At 35.9% G+C, this 20,985-nt stretch overlaps 1 protein-coding gene across 5 annotated transcripts in view; it reads left to right on the forward strand.

Annotated features, from left to right (window-relative positions):
• Window positions 1-8,051: 8,051 nt before the first annotated feature.
• Window positions 8,052-20,985, forward strand: part of ttyh2 (tweety family member 2) — a 66,682-nt gene continuing 53,748 nt past the window's right edge. For all 5 annotated transcript variants that reach the window (XM_016569376.1, XM_016569379.1, XM_016569380.1 and 2 more), the window contains exon 1: window positions 8,052-8,502. In XM_016569376.1, coding sequence (XP_016424862.1) covers window positions 8,374-8,502 — 129 coding nt within the window. In that variant the 5' untranslated portion in view covers window positions 8,052-8,373. The remainder of the gene's footprint in view (window positions 8,503-20,985) is intronic.

A 20,985-nucleotide genomic window follows, 5' to 3' on the forward strand; every position in this document is an offset into this window, starting at 1 on the left:
CTGTTTCATGAATGAATTACTCTTATAATTTGATTTTTTTCACAGGAATGGTCAAGGTTATATATAGCTCTGTGTGTGTGTGTGTGTGTGTGTGTGTGTGCTTTTCTTGGTGGCACAGTAAGACAGCATAATGCTATATTACAGTAGCCTAATGAAACTTACAGGTAAGTGAGTTATGATGATTCAGCCTCTCTGATTGGTTCAATTGATTGATTGATTCATTGACTGACTGACTGACTGACTGACTGACTGATTGATTGATTGATTGATTGATCGTTTGTGCAATCAGTGTCTTTCATTATATGATTCTAATAGACAGGATATAATAATTTTATTGATATAATGATGAATATAATGATTTAAGATTACAATTTACATATAAGTATAAGGGTAAGTCATCATTTCTTTTAAAGTTTTCTACCATTTTAATAATTTTTTGTGTCTTTTTGTAAGGTTTTTTTATTTGTCAAATGTTATGAAGATAATGAAATGTAGAAATAATGTCTTCACTTTTGGTGTGATAATTATTTTACAAAGTACATATATTTGGTAACACTTTACAATAAGGTTCATTAGTTAGCAGTAATTAACTGTATTAGTCAACATGAACTAAGCATGAACAATACTTCTACAGCATTTATTGATCTTAGTTAATATTAATTTCAACATTTACTAATACATTATTACAATCAAAAGCTGTATTTGTTAAAATCAGTTAATGCACTGTGAACTAACATGAACAAACGATGAATAACTGTATTTTCATTAACTAACATTAACAAAGATGAATAAATAGCCTACTGTAAGAAATGTATTGTTCATTGTTAGTTCATGTTAGTTTATACATGAACCAATATTAACAAATGATACCTTATTGTAAAGTGTTACCATATCTTCCATAAAGCCTATCGATTAATATATTAATAAATTACATGATATATTCATGCTGCACCTGCAGATGTCACTGTGAGTTTAGTCTTTTTAGACTAGAGAGTCCCTTTTGAGCCACCGTAGCCGGTTTATATAACGCTTTCACGCGGAAGTCCCGCCCCTTTCCCCCCCCTCGCTCGCAGGACGTGTAAGTGTTAGCACTTTAGCTCTGTCAAATGAATCCATGTAAATCTGCATCAATCCATCAATATTCACATTTCATACATATATGGTGTGAAAGAAGAAGTAGACATGTTTCATTAATCGAAATATTTTCCAGAAGCTGTGTAGAATAGCATTGTAATAAAGTGTTTTTCTGCATTGCAGGGTCGAGTCGCTCCTGAAACAGAATGGTGAGAACGTTTTTATATATATATTGCGTTCGTGTTTTTGATTAAATTGAGGAATTTAGTGTACATCAGTTTTAGTGACATTTGTTCTAAAATGCTAAGCTGAACTCAATTTTAAGTAAAATCACGGGATAGCAGAAGGTTGTTAATGGCGGTGAAATAGAGGATTGTCACGCTGATGAATAACCTGGAAATGTTAGAGATTTTCTATGAGTAATACAGCAGTGAATCGGTCTAAATTTAGAATGTTAAAGGCTTGTCCGATAATCATAAAGAAGCGGTTGAGAAACAGTTGTTATTTTAAGATATTGAATGGGCTAAGTTCTAACGTTTAAATGTAGTATGTCTAATATGTGGTGTTCATGTTTACAGCCACGCAAAATTGAAGAAATCAAAGATTTCCTGCTTACAGCAAGGAGGAAGGATGCGAAGTGTAAGTTTGATTTATAATAAACCAGTCATGGTTCATTTATGATCTTTTCCTGAGGTTTTTCCTTTTTAGGTTTCTCCTGTAGTGCTGTATGTTGCTTTTTATTGTGACATGGTTTGCATGGTGTGTCTTTAAACTATTCACATTACTAAAAACGGTGCATCTCAATCCTGGAGGACTGCACATTTTGGATGTCTTTCATATTGGACACACACTTCCGGTTAAGAGACTCTAGAAATGAGCAGATCTATTGATGCATTCAAGTCCTCCTGGGACGTTCGTACTTACCAGTTGACAAGAGGTAATTACGACGGCAGGTGCGTTCAAGTCAGTGTTGCCAAACCCCTCCCTCAGAAAATCGCTAGAACCACCCTCAAAAGTCTCAATTTTTTCACAAAAAGTCGCCAAATATGAAAAAGTAAATACAGGTAAATTTGGTAAAGGAAAGTATATAAGTATATATATATATACTTTACAAGTGATGACATTATAAAAAATATAACAACAAATTCTGAAGTGAAATTAGGAAATGCTTGTGATCTGCAAGCACATCAAACATAATGGAAATGATGGAAAGACAGTGTCTGGATGCTTATAATCACTGTTGCCAGCTCTCGCAAGACAAATAAGCAACCGCTGCTTCAAAAACAAGCAGCGGTTTTTTTTTTTTTGATGATTTATTGTCATCAATATTATTTATTATCAACAGGGTCTGTTAACTCTGCGTATAGAAAATGAAGAGCAAAGAATTCGCATCAGGTGTGATTTGCGTTTTAAATATTTTTAAAAAGTAATTTATGAAGCCACTTTAATCTGTATCGCATAAAAACTTGTTATTAATTGTTATATTACAATCCTGCCACATTCAAAAAGCTTACAACAATGTCACTGCTTAATACCTATAAGTATTGTGATTTTATGTTTTACTTTGGCTCTCCCTCTGTCAGACATGCAGAAAAATTTACTGTCAACTACAGACGATCCATCGATTCCACCATGTTTCTCATTGACATGCCCCCAACTCGGAAACTCTGGGCTTAAAGAAAATTTCGAGTTTCCCACTCGTAATAACGACTTTGTGGTGGCGTTCATGTGCTTTCAACTCGTAAATACGATCTATCCGACATGACTTGAACGCACCATAATTACGACGTCAGGTGCGTTCAAGTCACTTTGGTCGGAACAAGATGGAGGTTTCTCTTTTCTGTATAAAATTCAATGATAATTTTAAACTCTACATCTACAAAATGATGAATAAAAAGTGTGCATCATGGACCCTTTTCACAAGACTGTGATGACGCGTTTAACGGTCATCAGCATTGTAAATCCAAGTTTTTCATATTTGTATTTTTTTTTAAATGTACATTTATAACACTATTCTTTGTATTATATCACCTTGGCATCAAATTACAAAAAAAGTTAACGCTAATGCGAGGGTGTTTCTAATGCAGCGTCTATGGGAGGGACGGTAAATTTGACATGGTTCGCTCTTCTGACAGCCGTTATCAGTCTCAATTTTTTTCCTTTTATTGAAAGTCTTGAAAACACTATCGTGGAGTTTTTCTTTTGCTATTTGAGCAAATGGGAATGCAAAAAAATATTTGTGGTACTCTCCCATTCACTGCTCTTCAAGTTAACCCAACTATGATGACTTCCGCTGCTGAGAAACCCGGAAATGTGAAAAAGGTCCATTGTGTTTTTTGCTTTTTTCTGTTTTTATTCAATTTATGAAGGTGATGTAAAGGGAATCATTATATATTCTATGGTAATTATACAATAATATAATATTTTGTATATGTAACTTGCGTAGTTTTTTTGTACATACCAAAAAAAAAAATTTTATCATGTCAACAAAATTACCGTCAATACAGATGCTGCATATCTATATTCTTTGGCTGCATCCATTGCATCCTACGTTTTCTTGATACGCCCTCATCTCGGAAACTCAGGGCTTAAAGAAAATTTCGAGTTTCCCACTCGTTCATGTGCGTTCAACTCGTAAATAAGATCGATCCAACATGAGTCATGACTTGAACGCACCATGGGTCATGTGTTGAATAAGACATCCAAAATGTGTAGTATTGGGGTTTTTACAGGACCAGGATTGACGAGTCTTAGTTTGAATAGAATTTGTACTTTATGGTCTGACAGAACAGAATGTAGAGTAAGGACTACATTCTGTGATTTGTGACACGCTGAATGCGTTAATGGTATCACTATAATTTTTCAACAATTCAGAATTCTAAGCATATTTAGCATCTGCATTGGCTACTGGAAATATGTTTGCTAGTTTTGATGGACGTTCTCTAAATTCATGCGTTGTGTTCCAACAGCTGTCAAGATCAAGAAGAACAAGGACAATGTGAAGTTCAAGGTCCGCTGCAGCAGATACCTGTACACATTGGTCATCACAGACAAAGAGAAGGCTGAGAAGCTCAAGCAGTCCCTGCCGCCAGGTGAGTCCTCAAAAACACCACATGAACCGGCCGAGATTGTGACCGAACACATAATAGTGTTATTATAATTAGCAAGAGAGAATCAAATCCATAAACTGGTTGCAGGATAATGCTTTTGCAGAAATTATCAACCTCAAGGATTTGTGCTAAATGTTTTGCTGTAGAAATGTTGTTTTGGTTTGATTAAAAACGAACACGTAGCGGATCCTGTAATGTGACTGTAAAAGAGTAAACTTACAAACAATAGGAAATGTTAATATTTCCAGGCCTGTGAAATTAAACCTTTAATTTTAGAGCTTACATATTTTATTGATGGGAGGGGAAAAAAAAGCTTTTTTGAGGTTCTTATAAAGTGCTTACAACTGACAGGAAAATTATGGAAATGCTGTGATTTTTGAGAAGTGTGCAAGATGTCCAAACACTTTGGGCTTGTTTTGTGCCCACTGTGCATTTACACGCTTGCTAGAATAATGATGGACCAAGTGCTGGGTTTCGCATCACCCAGAGACTTCAGTTCCACCGGTTCACTAACACTTACAACTGTGTCAGACCTGGACTCTGTCCCTTCAAGGGTTACTGTAAATATGACCCATCTCTCTCTTGTTTCAGGTCTGGCTGTGAAGGAGCTGAAGTAGATGTCTGTCTTGTACAAAATGTAATAAAATTGGGAAAATTTAAGAATTGTGTTTTGTTTGTTTTTATGCTTTTCGCTGTTTAGGAACTGCTTGATAATCTTTTATAGTGAAATATCTAGTCCATCTCTGCTTATTTAGGGTTAGGTAAACTACCTGTCAGAAGTTTGGGGTCAGTTCTTTTTAATGAAATTGTATTTATTTATTCCGCAAGGAACATTGTTACAAAAGACTATTTCAAATGTTACATTTACTACATCTTTTCTGTTTTGAACTTAAAGGGGTCATATGATGCGATTTCATTTTTTCCTTTCTCTTTGGAGTGTTACAAGCTCAGCCTCGGTGAGAATAAGACTTCTTCCAAAAACATTATAAAATCGCACTGACCCTAACTTTTTGAATGGTTGTGTACTTTGTTCCTTTTAGGGAATTTTCCTTTACCTCAAAGTTGGCTTTGGCTAAAATGTTTGTTAATTTAAGACCTTTAATGAAGTGCGTCAAAGCATTTGGTTTGCACCATATCAAACAATACCCTCGTAAACTTACACTTCCTGCAGAATTACTGTAGTTTAACTTGTTTAGAAAGGCCGTGATATATAAAGCCAGTCTAAACACATTTATGAAACGTAGATGTAATAAAACGAATACATCTTATGCCTCTAATGGAGTATTTAGTATGTCTACCTTTGAAATTTAGCATTTTATCAGGTTAGTTTTTCATTGGTGGGTCGTTGCATGCAAATGGATGACTTTTTCAATTTGTGAATTTAAACCTTTTCAAACAATGTTTAGAAATTGCTTTATGTAATCTCAAACTTAATGGAAAAATAATACTGACATTTGCCAATTACTGGCATTCTGTTCAAGGTCATGAAACTACAAGGTGGTAGTTCAGAATTTAATGCTGATAGTTCAACAAATTTAGGAGAAAAAGTTTACTGTGCAAAACCATGACAACAGGATTGACATTTTAAGCTCTTATAAACCTAACAAAATCAACATGAGAACATGATCTTAAAAAATTCACATCTAAAATAACATTTACATTTAGTCATTTAGCAGATACTTTTATGCAAAGTGACTTACAAATGGATGGAAGCAAACAAAAGAGCAATGATATGCAAGTGCTATAACAAGTCTCAGCTTAACTCAGTACACGTAGCAATGTTTTTTTTTAATTATATAAAGAAAAAGAAAAAGAATAGAGCAAGCTAGTGTTAGAGACCTCTTTTTGCTTATGTTAAATGTATAATAAATGAAACGAAAACAGAATACAAAAAGCTTAGAGAAGAGAAGATTGAAGAATAACCTCACTGAAAATCAATGGAGCATTAATTTTCATAGTGAGGAGTCTATTTTTGTTGATTTGCTAGTAAAAAAGTTTGCGTCAGCTTTTTATTGCAGTATTTCAACGTGTTCATGAATCATATGGAAGCCCGTTTCCGCCACTGAATAAAAAAATAAAATAGGTAATTGCGACTTTTTATCTCACAATTGCGTGATACTAACTCGCAATTGCGAGTCATAATTGAGAGATATAAACTCGCAATTCTGAGAAATAAAGTCAGAACTGCGAGATATAAACTCACAAGGCCGTGATATATAAAGCCAGTCTAAACACATTTATGAAACGTAGATGTAATAAAACGAATACATCTTATGCCTCTAATGGAGTATTTAGTATGTCTACCTTTGAAATTTAGCATTTTATCAGGTTAGTTTTTCATTGGTGGGTCGTTGCATGCAAATGGATGACTTTTTCAATTTGTGAATTTAAACCTTTTCAAACAATGTTTAGAAATTGCTTTATGTAATCTCAAACTTAATGGAAAAATAATACTGACATTTGCCAATTACTGGCATTCTGTTCAAGGTCATGAAACTACAAGGTGGTAGTTCAGAATTTAATGCTGATAGTTCAACAAATTTAGGAGAAAAAGTTTACTGTGCAAAACCATGACAACAGGATTGACATTTTAAGCTCTTATAAACCTAACAAAATCAACATGAGAACATGATCTTAAAAAATTCACATCTAAAATAACATTTACATTTAGTCATTTAGCAGATACTTTTATGCAAAGTGACTTACAAATGGATGGAAGCAAACAAAAGAGCAATGATATGCAAGTGCTATAACAAGTCTCAGCTTAACTCAGTACACGTAGCAATGTTTTTTTTTAATTATATAAAGAAAAAGAAAAAGAATAGAGCAAGCTAGTGTTAGAGACCTCTTTTTGCTTATGTTAAATGTATAATAAATAAAACGAAAACAGAATACAAAAAGCTTAGAGAAGATTGAAGAATAACCTCACTGAAAATCAATGGAGCATTAATTTTCATAGTGAGGAGTCTATTTTTGTTGATTTGCTAGTAAAAAAGTTTGCGTCAGCTTTTTATTGCAGTATTTCAACGTGTTCATGAATCATATGGAAACCCGTTTCCGCCACTGAATAAAAAATTAAATAGGTAATTGCGACTTTTTATCTCACAATTGCGAGTTTATATCACGCAATTCTGACTTTTTCTCAGAATTGTGCGATATAAACTCGCAATTGCGACTTAAAAAGTCATAATTGAGAGATATAAACTCGCAATTGCGAGTTTATATCACGCAATTCTGACTTTTTTTCTCAGAATTGTGCGATATAAACTCGCAATTGCGAGTTAAAAAGTCACAATTGAGAGATATAAACTCGCAATTCTGAGAACATAGTCTTTTAAACCCCTCAAAATTGGACTTTAACTCGCAGTTGCGAGTTTTTATCTCGCAATTCTGACTTTATAGCTCGCAATTGCGAGTTTATATCTCACAGTTCTGTGAAAAAAGTCAGAATTGTGAGATAAAAAGTCGCAGTTACCTTTGTATTAATTTTTTTATTCAGTGGCGGAAGCGGGCTTCCATAGAATCATGAAGGCACCGTTGATGTGAAATGTTCTTTATGCGTGTCTTGATCTTTTGTACCAGTGTCTGCATTTACTCGAGTTGCTATAGATTTACTATAGATGGCAGCAGTGCCTTAGATATTTTCAAATAAATGCCTAAACTCGGCATATCTCATTGTAAGATGATTTTATTCAAATAGATAGTTTAAAGCTAATCTCCAAAAGCATTAATGTATATTATTTTAAATCTCTGCTGAATCTCGTTATCAACAGAATTGGGCCACCATTACACACACACAAAAAAAACGACAAAAAACCAAACTGAAACTGCTCCTCCGTCCATCCTCATTCTTCTATTCAGGCGCGACCCCGAGTCCTATTCGTGCGCTCGTTCAAGCTCGCTCCCGAGTTCCTCAGAGCGAATGGCTGCGGCACGAGACCAGGATTTAATGCAATAATTAAACATTTCCCGTGAATTCCCACGGGCTGCGGTTTGGTGGAAGTATTCAGAGGATTTCTTATGTCCCTTTCAGCACTTTTGTTTGAGTACTCAGTCTTTCTAATGTCTAAATCCATGGCTTTTGTTTGAGAAGACAAGACAGCGGAGAGTAACCGGGAAAGAAACACCCAAATTGTCCGACCGTCTCTCTCTGGGAAAGTGATTTATTCGTCTCCTCGACTGCTGAAGGATGTCGTCTGCACGGGTTGATTATATCGCTCCTTGGTGGACTTACTGGCTTCATCAGTTTCCTCACGTGAATCTAAGGTTTCAGCCGTTGGATCACACGTTTAAACCGCAAGATGAGAACTACCAGCAGGTCAGAGCTCCTGTTTCTGCTGTCAAACAGCGGTTCATGATTCAAACAGTCAAGACTGGCTTCATGTACTGCTCTGTCACTCTTATTTTCTGTTTGGGACTCCAGGTCGTAGTTCAAAAATATAGTAAGTCGATAAAATGTTTCAGAAGTCCTCAACGAGAGAGTTTTCATTATGTTTTTGGCGTACATTTTAAATACACACTCTAGTTAGTATACTTGGATTAGTTGAATTATTTTATTGTTCTTTATTTTCAAATGAAGTCCAAACACAAATGCTGCTATATATTGGACAACAGCAAGCTGCGAGCTTCAATAAGATGTCATCTTAGTTTTGTTTAGGTCAGATGAACATATAAAATAATTTAAAAGGAAATCAAGTGAGTACTATTGGAATTACTGTGATTGTTATGTCTCTGAAAGCCCAACTATGAATTCTTTAAAGTGAGTCTTAGCAGAACATGGATGTTATTTTAGTATCATTGAGGTGCTATTGTACTTTTTTATTAATATTTTGGATTAATTTTAAATTGTATATTTTTCTGCTTTCAAATTTTGTTGTATTTTTGTCATTTTTATTAGTTTTTTTTTTGTTTGATTTCTTTTTATTTCAGTTTCTATTTCTATTTTAGTACATAAAGTTAGACTGAAGGAGTAACTATTTTAGTATTTTATTTCGGTTAATGTTTATTTTATTTCAGGTAGCAATTTTTTTTTAGTAGTTTTAGTTAACTGTAATAACCCTGCTTCACACTTGCTTTAATTGTCATATTGTGTTGATAGTTCAGATTGGCTTTATTCTCTGTATTTCCACTCCTGGTTTTTGTGTGAGCTGTGAGGGACTTCAATTCCCTTAAAATGGCTTAGAAAGATTGCAATCTAACAAGATTTTCAGACAACATTTTCAGACATCCTTGATTAGAGTACCCTTGTGCAATATGCATGATGAAATGCAATACATTTTCAGATGCATTGAGTGTCTGATTGGTCTACCCATTGTTTTGCGACCCCAAAAAGAAGTCATGTTATTGTCCTGTATAACAGCCTCTTTCTGAAAAGTGCATGTCTGCTTTCTGGTTCAACATTGCTAAATCTCAGTAATATTTATCTGCTGGGTTTTGCAAGGTCTAATAGCTGGCACATATTAAGTAAATTGTTTCTTTGTAGTCATTGAAGGTTGAAAATCACTGTCATGTCCAAAACCACATTTCACAGCAGAACTGCATCTCATTTTGAACCAGATTGAGTTGCTAAAACACCTATTTCCTAGACTGTAAGTTGCTCTGTGCTGCACCTGTCTTTGTGAGCGCGATGGGGTTTTTCAGCTGACCATCATGTTGATTAGAGATGGAGTGAGGGGGAATGTGAGAGAGGATGGAGGGGCAGAGTGCTCATTTCTGTAGTTGTCTGTTTCTATTAAGGCAGATGGTGTAAATGGAGGCAGAGCGAGACCAGATGCTGTAGTGTGAGATCAGGCGCTCACGCTGGGTCCTCCGTCGTCTCGGAATCAACACCGGGGCGGGGCGTTTTCACGTGGCCTGAGGGATCCTCCTTCATAACCCATATTCCCCCAGTTTGTGAATCTAAATGCTCTGTTCCCGCTGACACTGCGATTTGAATCCTAATAGCTTTTCAACAGAACAGGAAACTGGTGAGACCTCTTTCCTCTGTGGGGTTTTAGGTTTGGCCTGGGAGATTGTGCATATGAGCTCAGTGCAAAGCTGAGAGTCTGTTGTGCTTCATATCTAATTGCTAACATTCATTATGAACGCCAGACGGTTGATGTGCTCTCTATAGAGACTCGCTGTGTTTAATCGTTACAGCAGTTTAGCAGACACTAAATGTTCCAAATGATTAGGAGAGAAAGATCAGTTTGGATCCATTTCTTGCAACGATTACAACATGTTTCCTATTAGTCACAATGAATTACTAAATAATAGAGATTATTAAATTTGATCAGTATGACAACAACAAAAATTAAATCACATTGAAAACCTAAAACTGTAAATATATATTATTGTTATTTATTGTATAAATTTATTTTAGTATTAAGTTTCAGAAATTTGTTAAACATTCCACAGAGTGTAAAATCAGTTATTTGTTTACTTAAACAAACTTACTTTCTTTCTTACTTACTTAAAATACATATTTATTTTATTTTATGTATTTATTTTATACTTTTAAGTAAAAAAAATATATATATATAAAAACATTCTAGAGGATAAAATATGTTATAAGTTTGTTTGTTTTGTATGCTTTCATTTTTCTTATTTGACACTGACCCAAGTGAAAATATTTCCGCTTTGTATTTAGACCTAGATTCCCCAATGAGCAGGCCCAGATGGAATCTGCAGACGGTTTTTGTGCATCTACTGTGCTGATTTTGAGAGAATCTGTGGAATAAATTTAAATATGGTCCAATATAATAAAACACAGCTTTCTTTGTGGGGTTTTGTAGATGCAGATCCCTTCTGGGCCTGTCAGTGAGGACAGCGACTAAGTAGACGTCAGGTCCAGAAAGGACCAATCGTCAAGTTATGCCTGAGTGGATATGTGTTTGTGTGTTAGATGGGTCAAAGGTCATCTGTCCATATGATTCACTTATTTCCTGTGGGGATTAATTGCTAACAGCTGTTTTTTTTCTCCCCATCCTAGACAGAGGATGCATCTGTTTGGTTCACACCATAAAGAGCTGTGTGTGCCCAGACATTTATTTAAAGGCAGCTGTAGATATTTAGTTGCTGTTTTAGTGATTAAAGTTATTGTGATGTACAAGAAATGCGACAACATTTTGATTAAAAACTTTGAAGCTACATTTTTACATTTTCTGAAGTGTTATGGATGCTTGCTAGGGTGTTCTGTGTTGTTGATAGGTGTTTTTTACTGGCACATTTCAAAAGAGCTCATATGAGATAGTCATTAGACCTCTGAAGACGTCTCCTCATCGAGCTGCTTGATTTGAGGTATTATTAATGCCTGTAGCACAAACTGCAAGATGAGTTAAAGGGGTCATATGATGCGATTTCAAGTTTTCCTTTCTCTTTGGAGTGTTACAAGCTCTTGGTGCATAAAGAAGATCTGTAAAGTTGCAAAGACTAAAGTCTCAAATCCAAAGAGATATTCTTTATAAAAGTTAAGAGTCAGCCACGCCTACCTAAAACTTTCTTCCTCACACAAAGTTATCGTTTGGCTTCAGAAGACACATTATTGTTGTTTCATGGTACGTCTGCTTGCTTTTTGCTCAGAAAGCCTCAGTGTCATTTATTGCTATTGTACGAAAATCCAAATTTGTTTACAATTCCCCTTTTGTGTAACTTTCACTTCCTTGTTTCTTTCTCCCTTTTCCTCAATCTTTTTTATTGTCATTTTTTGTTTTGTTTGACTGTAGTTCTATTTCTTTCTTTTTTAAGCATCTGTGTTTAAATTTTTCTTATTTTCCATCCTTTCTCATCTCCTTGTTTCTTTTTACAGCCTCGAAGACCTCTTTACGTCCTCCTTAACTGAATATTAATTGGAAGGAACAGTTTAATGTTTGTAAGCTGTTGTTTTTCTTTTTTTCGTGAGCATTAAGACAAGAGGTGCATACAAATCATCAGGCCCATTGTCTGGCTTGATTTAAACAGAAACATTCACTAGAAAACTGCCACTTGAAAAGTCTGGTCTTTCACAGTGTCTGATTACAGCATACAGAGTTGCATCTCCCTTTTCCTCAATCTTTTTTATTGTCATTTTTTGTTTTGTTTGACTGTAGTTCTATTTCTTTCTTTTTTAAGCATCTGTGTTTAAAGCTTTTCTTATTTTCCATCCTTTCTCCATCTCCTTGTTTCTTTTTACAGCCTCGAAGACCTCTTTACATCCTCCTTAACTGAATATTAATTGGAAGGAACAGTTTAATGTTTGTAAGCTGTTGTTTTTCTTTTTTTCGTGAGCATTAAGACAAGAGGTGCATACAAATCATCAGGCCCATTGTCTGGCTTGATTTAAACAGAAACATTCACTAGAAAACTGCCACTTGAAAAGTCTGGTCTTTCACAGTGTCTGATTACAGCATACAGAGTTGCAAAAAAAAAAAAAAAAACCCAGGCATTTTTGTTTGTAATTCCTGCACCACAAGGGTCACCCATCAGAATTGTGAAGACAACGTTTGGTTTTCCTTTGGTTGGAACAATGTTGTTCCATTGAATGGAACAATGTTTTAATAGCAATACAGAGCTACAGTGTTTACACCTTTGGGGGGAATCAACCTATTAAAGACATATTTGGCATTTCATATTGTAAGCTGGTATAGGAGATTGTTTTAACATGAAAAACATTATACACTTCAGCTTTAAGATGCAGAAATATTTGTTCAAAGGCCAAAATTGAGTCATACGTCATATGGGAGTAATAATAATAATAATAAAAAAAATCACATGCCTTATGATTTATTTTTCCTTTAGTAATTATATGTGGAATTTCCCCTGTGCTCACTGATCATTACTTTCAGAAGGATGGTCAATATTTCAGTTCAGCAATGTTTGTCTTATTATATAATACATACAGCATTTCATAGCTACTCAGTAAATATATAGTGTTATTTGGAGAAGGTACTGTCATTCTAGGAAAAATCATCAATATTTTTCCTCTGTTTTAAATGTGCATATCTGCTTGAATTTTTTATTTCAATACCAAATTGTCCCTTAGTTTATAAAAAAAATCAGTTGTGGAACAACTAGAGGTATGTAGAGGCCATATGTTTCTTTTTTCAATGTGACCAGTTATATTCAGGGCTTCACATTTGCCCTTTTTCCAACAGTTCTGATGTTCGGGCCAATATCTCTCACCATGACTTTGGTGTCAAGCCTTTTTGTTTGCTAAAAGTCCTTATTTATTGTCTCCCGTAGGCTCTGTTTTATCGCTTCAGACCTGAACCATGGCACTTCACTTCAATTTTACATGAAAGATGAGAGAAAAACCCTGGTCTTGATTTATCAGCCATCTCTTCTATTATTTTTCTTGCAGGTTTGGTTGTGTTAGCACCCTTTTAAATATTTTCTGCAGCTGATTCTGGGTGGGCCAGGTTTCTTAAAACCACAAAGAAAGTTTTCCCAATAAGGATGTGAAAGATGTGTGGTAAACCCCATCAACCTACTAAATCAGGCCAATCAGATATATCAGAGACCCACAGTTTGTTTTTGGGTAGTTTAGGACAGAAATATTTAGTTTAAGTTTGACATGGTGGTAAGTAGGGCTGCACAATTAATCGAATTTCTAAGCGCGATTACAATTATGGATGCCACAATTACGTAATCATTCAAAGTGGCAACTAATCGTTCAAAGTCCACTTATGTTATTCTGCACGTTTAAGATATGTGTTTTTCTTTCTACATGTTATCTTAAGGGTTTTTCCATTGTTTTAGTTTTAGTATAACATTATAATACCATTCATATTTTTACTTTTTTTATAATTTAAAGAAGCCAATCCGATGTATATTTGACATTTGAGGCTTAATCCTATAGAAAAGCACTAAAGGTTTTTCAGTTAGTGTTTTCAGCTTGTTTATTTTCATATAAAATACAGCATGCAGTTGCATCAAACAATGGTATAAACATCATTCAATGTAAATTGTGATAATCGTAATTAATAATCACAATTACAATTTCAAGGGAATAATCGACAATTATGATTTTTGTCATAATCGTGCAGCCCTAGTGGTAAGTCAGGAGCTCATTGGTCTTTTGCAATGTTCTTATTTTGAATCCTTATATATAGCAGCAAGACAATATTTCAGCAGATACTGCTAGTCTAATGATGGTGGTGTGGTCAAGTTGAGAGAAAAGACAGTTGTCAGTTTGTGGTATTCGGGTCAGAACTGTTAGTAAAGAATCGGGGGTCTCAGTGAATAGTGTTATTATGCAATGGAATGCATTGCATGTTCTCCAACCCACTCAGTGTCACTGTACCATTGCATCAGTATCTTATTGAGATTGAGGTTGTGAAATATTTAATTGTAATGTTAAGTATTAATTTTTGTTACTTCAATGAGCATTTTAATATCAGTGCATTAAAGTGGGCATGTATTGCATGGTATTTTCATTTCCCAAACAGTTCAGAGCTTGGCTGTTTCATCAGTTTTGTAGTCCATCACTACTTCTATCAGTTCATGTTACTTCTTATCAGGTCCTCATGGCATTTTTAAAGGAGACTTGTCTTCGCAATGGATTTGAGATGTAAAAAAAAAATTTGTTAATAAATTTACCGAATCACTAAACTGAAATAACCCAGATCTGTTTGTGCTGAAAGTTAATAAATATTAACAAATTTTCTAATGACATGTAGTGTTCAGATATTTCTCAGTTAATTTATTGAAATATTAATAATATTCACTGCATGATTATTAAATATAATAAATGAATGCAGTATTTTTTATTTCATTAGGTTTTACAAGAAGGTTTACGACAGTTCCTGACTGTAGTAAAAGTTATTTTGCAAAAAGCATTGATTGATTTTCTGTTTTTCTCATCAGTGTTTTTGATTTTTTGATTAATCACATAAGAGGCAGATACAGGTCCATTTAGGCTGCATTTAAACTACAATTTTTACGAATTTCCAGATCTATCATTTAAAGGGGTCCTATTATGCTCTTTTACAAAGTCTTGATTTTGTTTTGGGGGTGTAATAGAACAGGCTCTCATACTAGGTTGTTCGTAAAACACATTATTTTTCACATATTTTACATTATTACAACACCTCTCTGCTGTGAAGCACACTACCATTCAAAAGTTTGGGGTTGATAAGATATTTTTGAAAGTCTCTTATGCTCATGCCCCAAGGCTGCATTTATTTGATCAAAAATACATATATTTCACAATATTACTGCAATAAAAGCAGTAATATTGTGAAATATTTTTACAATTTAAATCAACTGTTATGTAAATGTATTTTATTCCTATAATGGCAAAGCTGAATTTTTAGCAGCCATTATTCCAGTCTTGAGTGTCACGTGATCCTTCAGAAATCATTGTATGCTGATTTGCTGCAAGAAACATTTCTTACCATTATTACAGTTCAAAACACTTTTGTGGAAACTGTTTCTTACTGGAATCTTAATGACCCCAAACTTTTGAATGCTAGTGTATGTAACATGGAACATGGAGCCCTTATCATCTTTCTCTTTGTCTCTCCTTCTTGTTTTTAATTCACCCAAAGCCCATGACCTGCTCCGCTCTGAGTTAATGATGTCCCAGCTGTGAGGTTGGGGAGGTTCACTCGAGCGCACGGTGTTGGAAAAGCCCCCGAGGCTGCCCCCAAACCCCTTACTCCCTTTCAAACGCTGTTCAGAAAAGACGAGGACAGAATCGAGTGAGGTTGACTGGTCCGTTGAGGTCCTTCCTAAAGGCTTGCCTCTGCTTTACTATAAAACCCCAGTCATCCAGGCCCCTCACAGCCCTACCTTGATCCAACACTTTGGAATCTTCTCAAATATGCCGGTATATTGTTCACTGAAACTATTTGCAGCTTTTCGTTCACTAAGATCTTGAAAATCACCTGTAGATTGTATTAGCATATGTTTGAAGAATTTTTTTCATTGACATTTAATGGCAGATTTAATGCATAATACAATAGCTTTCCCTCTGGCATATTACTCCATTTCATCATGTAAAATATGTAATTCTGTACCTCACAGAGCATAAAACTGTACAATTGTAGACTTCTGATCAGGAGGTTGATGGTGTCACTCTTCAGCGAGTGTAGATCTCTCACAGCTCCCAGCAGATGGGCATCAGTGCGCTCCACACAGCTGTTCTCCACCTGCTGTGACCATCGCATAGCTGAAGTTTGGCTCAGAACTTCCACAGAAAGCACATCCACCACTTAGCTGCACAAAATATGGCTGAATCCCAGTTTGCATACTTCTACCAAGTACAAAAGTTCATATTGCACTGGCGATGACATACTATTGAGAGGTTTCATTCATATGGTATGAAATAACATCTTGAGGAACCGTCTCAAACTTTGGACAATGATTAATTGACAAATGTTTTACTGTGACAAATCTGAAAGGCCATTCAGACTGACAGCGTTTTGCAGAGACATTAATTTTTCAGAGATGTTCAGCCACATGAGTGATGGTGACGGTTGGAGATCCAAGTTGAGCTCCTTGGAAACTTGGCAACCTCTAGTGCTGTCAGTGTGAACTGGGTCTATTCCTTTTCCTAACTAACCATGACAAGTGATGAGACATCTTGGTTTCTATTTCTGTAGAATTGGGTATCCTTGCCCACGGTGGAATCTCATTGGTCTAAAATCTGCTCCTTAGGACTGTATGTTAAGCATCAGAAATGTTCTGATTGGCAGTCATATCACTCAGCATTTTTGCTTTCAGTGTAGACAGACAGTTTACATGTCACTGGGAACTTGTCAGCTTGTGCATGGTAAGGATGACAGTTTATTACGTATAACTTTGAGTTTGTGTGGTAGATTCATATTTTGTAATTAATAAAAAAAAATTGTTTACAGAGTGTAGATCTCTCCCAGCTCCCAGCATATGGGCGTCAGTGCGCTCCACACAGCTGTTCTCCACCTGCTGTGACCATTGCATAGCTGAAGTTTGGCTCAGAACTTCCACAGAAAGCACATTCACCACTTAGCTCAACAAAATATGGTTGAATCCCAGTTATACCAAGTACAAAATTTCATATTGCACTGGCGATGACATATAGCTAAGCTAGTATTGAGAGGTTTTGTAAATATAGTGTGAAATAACAATGTTTTATTGTGACAAATCTGAAAGACCATTCAGACTGACAGCATTTTGCAGAGACATTCATTTTTAATGAGTCTGAGATTTTCAGCCATATGAGTGACGGTGACCATTGGAGATCCAAGTTGAGCGGCTTGGAAACTTGGCAACCTCTAGCGCTGTCAGTGTGAACCAGGCCTGACATTTTCCTAACTAACCATGACAAGTGATGAGACATCTTGGTTTCTATTTCTGTAGAGTTGGGTAGCCCGCCCACAGTGGAATTTCATTGGTTTAAAATCTGCTCCTCTGGATTGTATGTTAAGCATCAGAAATGTTCTGATTGGCAGTGATCACCCAGCAGCATTTTCGCTTTCAGTGTAGACGGACAGTTTGCATGTCACTGGAAACTTGTTGACTTGTACCTGTTTAGGACACTGTATAATGGTTTATTACATATAAATTTAGGTTTGTGGTGGATTCATATTTTGTAATTAATGAAAAAATAAATATTTTATTTACACTACTGCGTAGAGCTGCACGATTAATCGAATGCGATTGTCATGCGCATTTTGTTAAAAAAGCCGGTTCTGTAATCAGCAGGAAATCATCATCACGTGCTTTCAGATGGAGCAGAATTTACTACACATAGCCATAGTTCACTGACAAGTTACGCAAAAAAATCGCAGACGATTTTATTGCACAATTATGAATCCGAAGAAATCGTTTGCGATAATGACAGCTGTTTGCATAGCTTCTCAGTGCACTACGGCTGTGAAGTAAATGCTGCTCCATCTAAAAGCATGTGAAAATACCACATTTAATAACATATTTTTACTCCAAACTCACTTCATAACGTCAGTCGAGTGTTTGAAATAAATCCTTCTGTGAGATGATGTGGCTTCTTACACAGAATAAGGCACGCAACATATTTCATAGTATTCTAAGCAATTCCATTTCGATTTATCGTGCAGCCCTACTACTGCGTCTGTAATTAAAAAAATTTTTTTTGAAAGAAATCTCATACTCACAAAAACTGCATTTATATGATCAAAAATACAGTAAAACTGCCATATTGTGAAATATTATTACATTTTTAAGTAATTGTTTTTTATTTATTTAAATATTTTAAATAAAAGTGTCTTCAGTGTTGCATGATCCTTCATAAATCATTCTGATATGCTGATTTGGTGCTCAACAAACATTTCTTATTGTTGTTGAATTCAATGTTGAAAACTGTTGTGGAAAAAGGATTCTTTTTTTAATATAAAGTTTAATGCATCCTTGCTGAATAAAAGTATTTAAAAAATATCTTACTGATGCCAAACTTTTGAACTGTAATATGTGAGGTCAGTTTTAAAGTAACTCATTCTGCATATACACAAGCTGTTGCTTTTTTATAGAGACACTAAAATATGTGGATTTACTGTAGCGCAGGGAGGAAATGCTGTGATTTGAGACACACTATTGCTAATATTTCCAGCTATATTCCTGTTTCTTATAGCATGCATGCATGGTCTCTTATACTAGTGTACAGTAGATACAGTATACTGGTTTGACATAAGTCTCAATGTTGTCCTAAACCTGTAGTGCTCCTCACTCTCAGACAAGCAAACGGTGTAAACTTTGAACAAGTATCATGTTGGAGCAGCTTAGTTTACATTCTTACGTATCTCTGTCTTTCTGGAATTTCTAGAAATTATAGACCACTTCCTCTAGAAACCTGACCCAGGATCAGTCATCGGTTTCCTCCATGTGAAAATATTCTGTCAAGGCTTGTTTAAAGGTCCCAAACTCCAGTATTTGACTCTTGTTTGCCTCTATAGAGATCTTCCCTCAGGCAGCAAACAGTACTTGATTCTGCCCTGTTTGTTCCTAGAAGCTTAAAGGCTTTGTCTGTGGTACTTCATTCACATCCACTTTTACAGCCTGCTTATTCATGAGAATGGTGTGATTGGCGCTTGAAAAGGGTATTTTATCCAGGCCGGTAGCCAGCTATGTTCAGGTTGAGCTGTATGTCAATGACCCCCCAGCGAAACTCGGTCTGTGAATGTAGTGGACACACTATGCAAACAAGCTGAAGAACAACACTGAGTAGTTTACAGAATCACTGAACTGAAATAACCCAGATCTGTTTGTGCTGAAAGATATGTAAAGTGTTTGCACATGAAAACAACTTCTTGTGCCTGACGACTGTCGTGGTTGATGTGCCTAAATAATTTTGAAATCGGATCCATGTATCCATTTCCAAAAAGAAAACAAAGCCAAATGCGTTTCAAATTTAACCTGTATAGCATTTGAGATGGAGAAAACTGCCGTAAGATTTAAAGTGCCCCTATTATTCCATTTTTAAAGCTACAGCGTGTAACTTTTTTGTTTAAAAAATTATCCAAAATCAATTTTTGAGCAAGTACATACCCAGCCAGTGTTCAAAACTATCGCCTTACTTTAGCTCGATTCACAACGGTAAGCTTGTAATAAAGTTTTCTAATTTGAGTGGTACGGCTAGGTTTTCACGGGAAATTTGAGCATGGCACTGCGTCATTACGTCTAGAGGTCAACCGATTGATCGGCCGATTTTTGGCATTTTTTAATTAATCTGCATCGGCCGATTGTGCTGCAAATTAGGCCGATTTATAGGCAGGCGCACCGGCGGGCAGCGAAGCATTGTTGCGGAACTCCCTCTGGCTGCGTGAGGCGAAGCAGCTCACGCTCTGCAGCCGCGGCTTGTTCACACACAGCCTCAGCTAATGGCAGGGCAAAACAGACCGTTTCGAAAGCGGAATTACGTTTTACCCTACTAGAATTGATGCCGGAAAGTTATCATATTCATAAGTGCAACAAGTCATTTGCATGTGAAAGTAGAAACACGTTCAACTCGAAACTTCTTGGCTGATTATAACGTGCACGTTAACTTTCCTCATGAAATGTGTCTGTGGGTCCGACAATAGCCTCCACGATGTCATATATTCGCTCGTGGCCAGCGCACTCTTAAGCAGTTATGAGCAGCAGGCAGTGCAATGCTTATACTTCGTTGAATAAAATGAGCGCTTTGTTTCAAAATTAAAATGCAGCGTCGGTGTTTTTATATGAATGTATCTTTGAAAAGAACCGACTGTCTTCAGAAAAGCTTCGATGTCATTTTAATTTAGTCTTTCCTGTAATGCCTGATAAAGTAGCGCCGAACCGTGAGTAAGTTGAACCGTTCCACCCCTAGCTGCTATAAAGTGTTACCTTTGTAAAATCATTATTTGTACGGGCAGCAGTATGGATACATTAGGGTCAGCTCAGCTGCTATACAGTCTTGAGAGAAAGGATGCTGAATGTGCATGCAGTATATATGACACTGTCATCACATTCTAAATGAATAAGCAGTGTTTCAGCACTCATTTCCTTAAGGCTTCAATTAAACTTTATTATATCGAACAAGATGCTGAGCACTTCATTCCAGGAGAAAGACAGCAGTGTTTTTGACGAGAGGCAGTGGATGGCTGTGAGGGAGGATGTACAGAAATTGTGTTCACATGGGCTACGCTGTGTCCTTTGTTCTCTTTCATGAAGACTACCATTTCACTTTTTTCCCATAATCCTCTGTTTGAACCCCTTTCACCCCTCCCTTGTGTCTTTTTTCTTTCACACCATCCTCTCCACCCTCCTTCCCAGCTCCCTACTTCTGTGTTTCCCCACCTCTTTACTGTCCTTTCTTTTTTCCCTACCGGTCCTTCTCTTGTCTGTCCTCTGGTTCTCCTCTCTCTCTCTCTCT

The sequence above is a fragment of the Sinocyclocheilus rhinocerous genome, unplaced genomic scaffold, assembly GCF_001515625.1.
Source record: "Sinocyclocheilus rhinocerous isolate Xijiao unplaced genomic scaffold, SAMN03320098_v1.1 scaffold411, whole genome shotgun sequence".
Taxonomy (NCBI): domain Eukaryota; kingdom Metazoa; phylum Chordata; class Actinopteri; order Cypriniformes; family Cyprinidae; genus Sinocyclocheilus; species Sinocyclocheilus rhinocerous.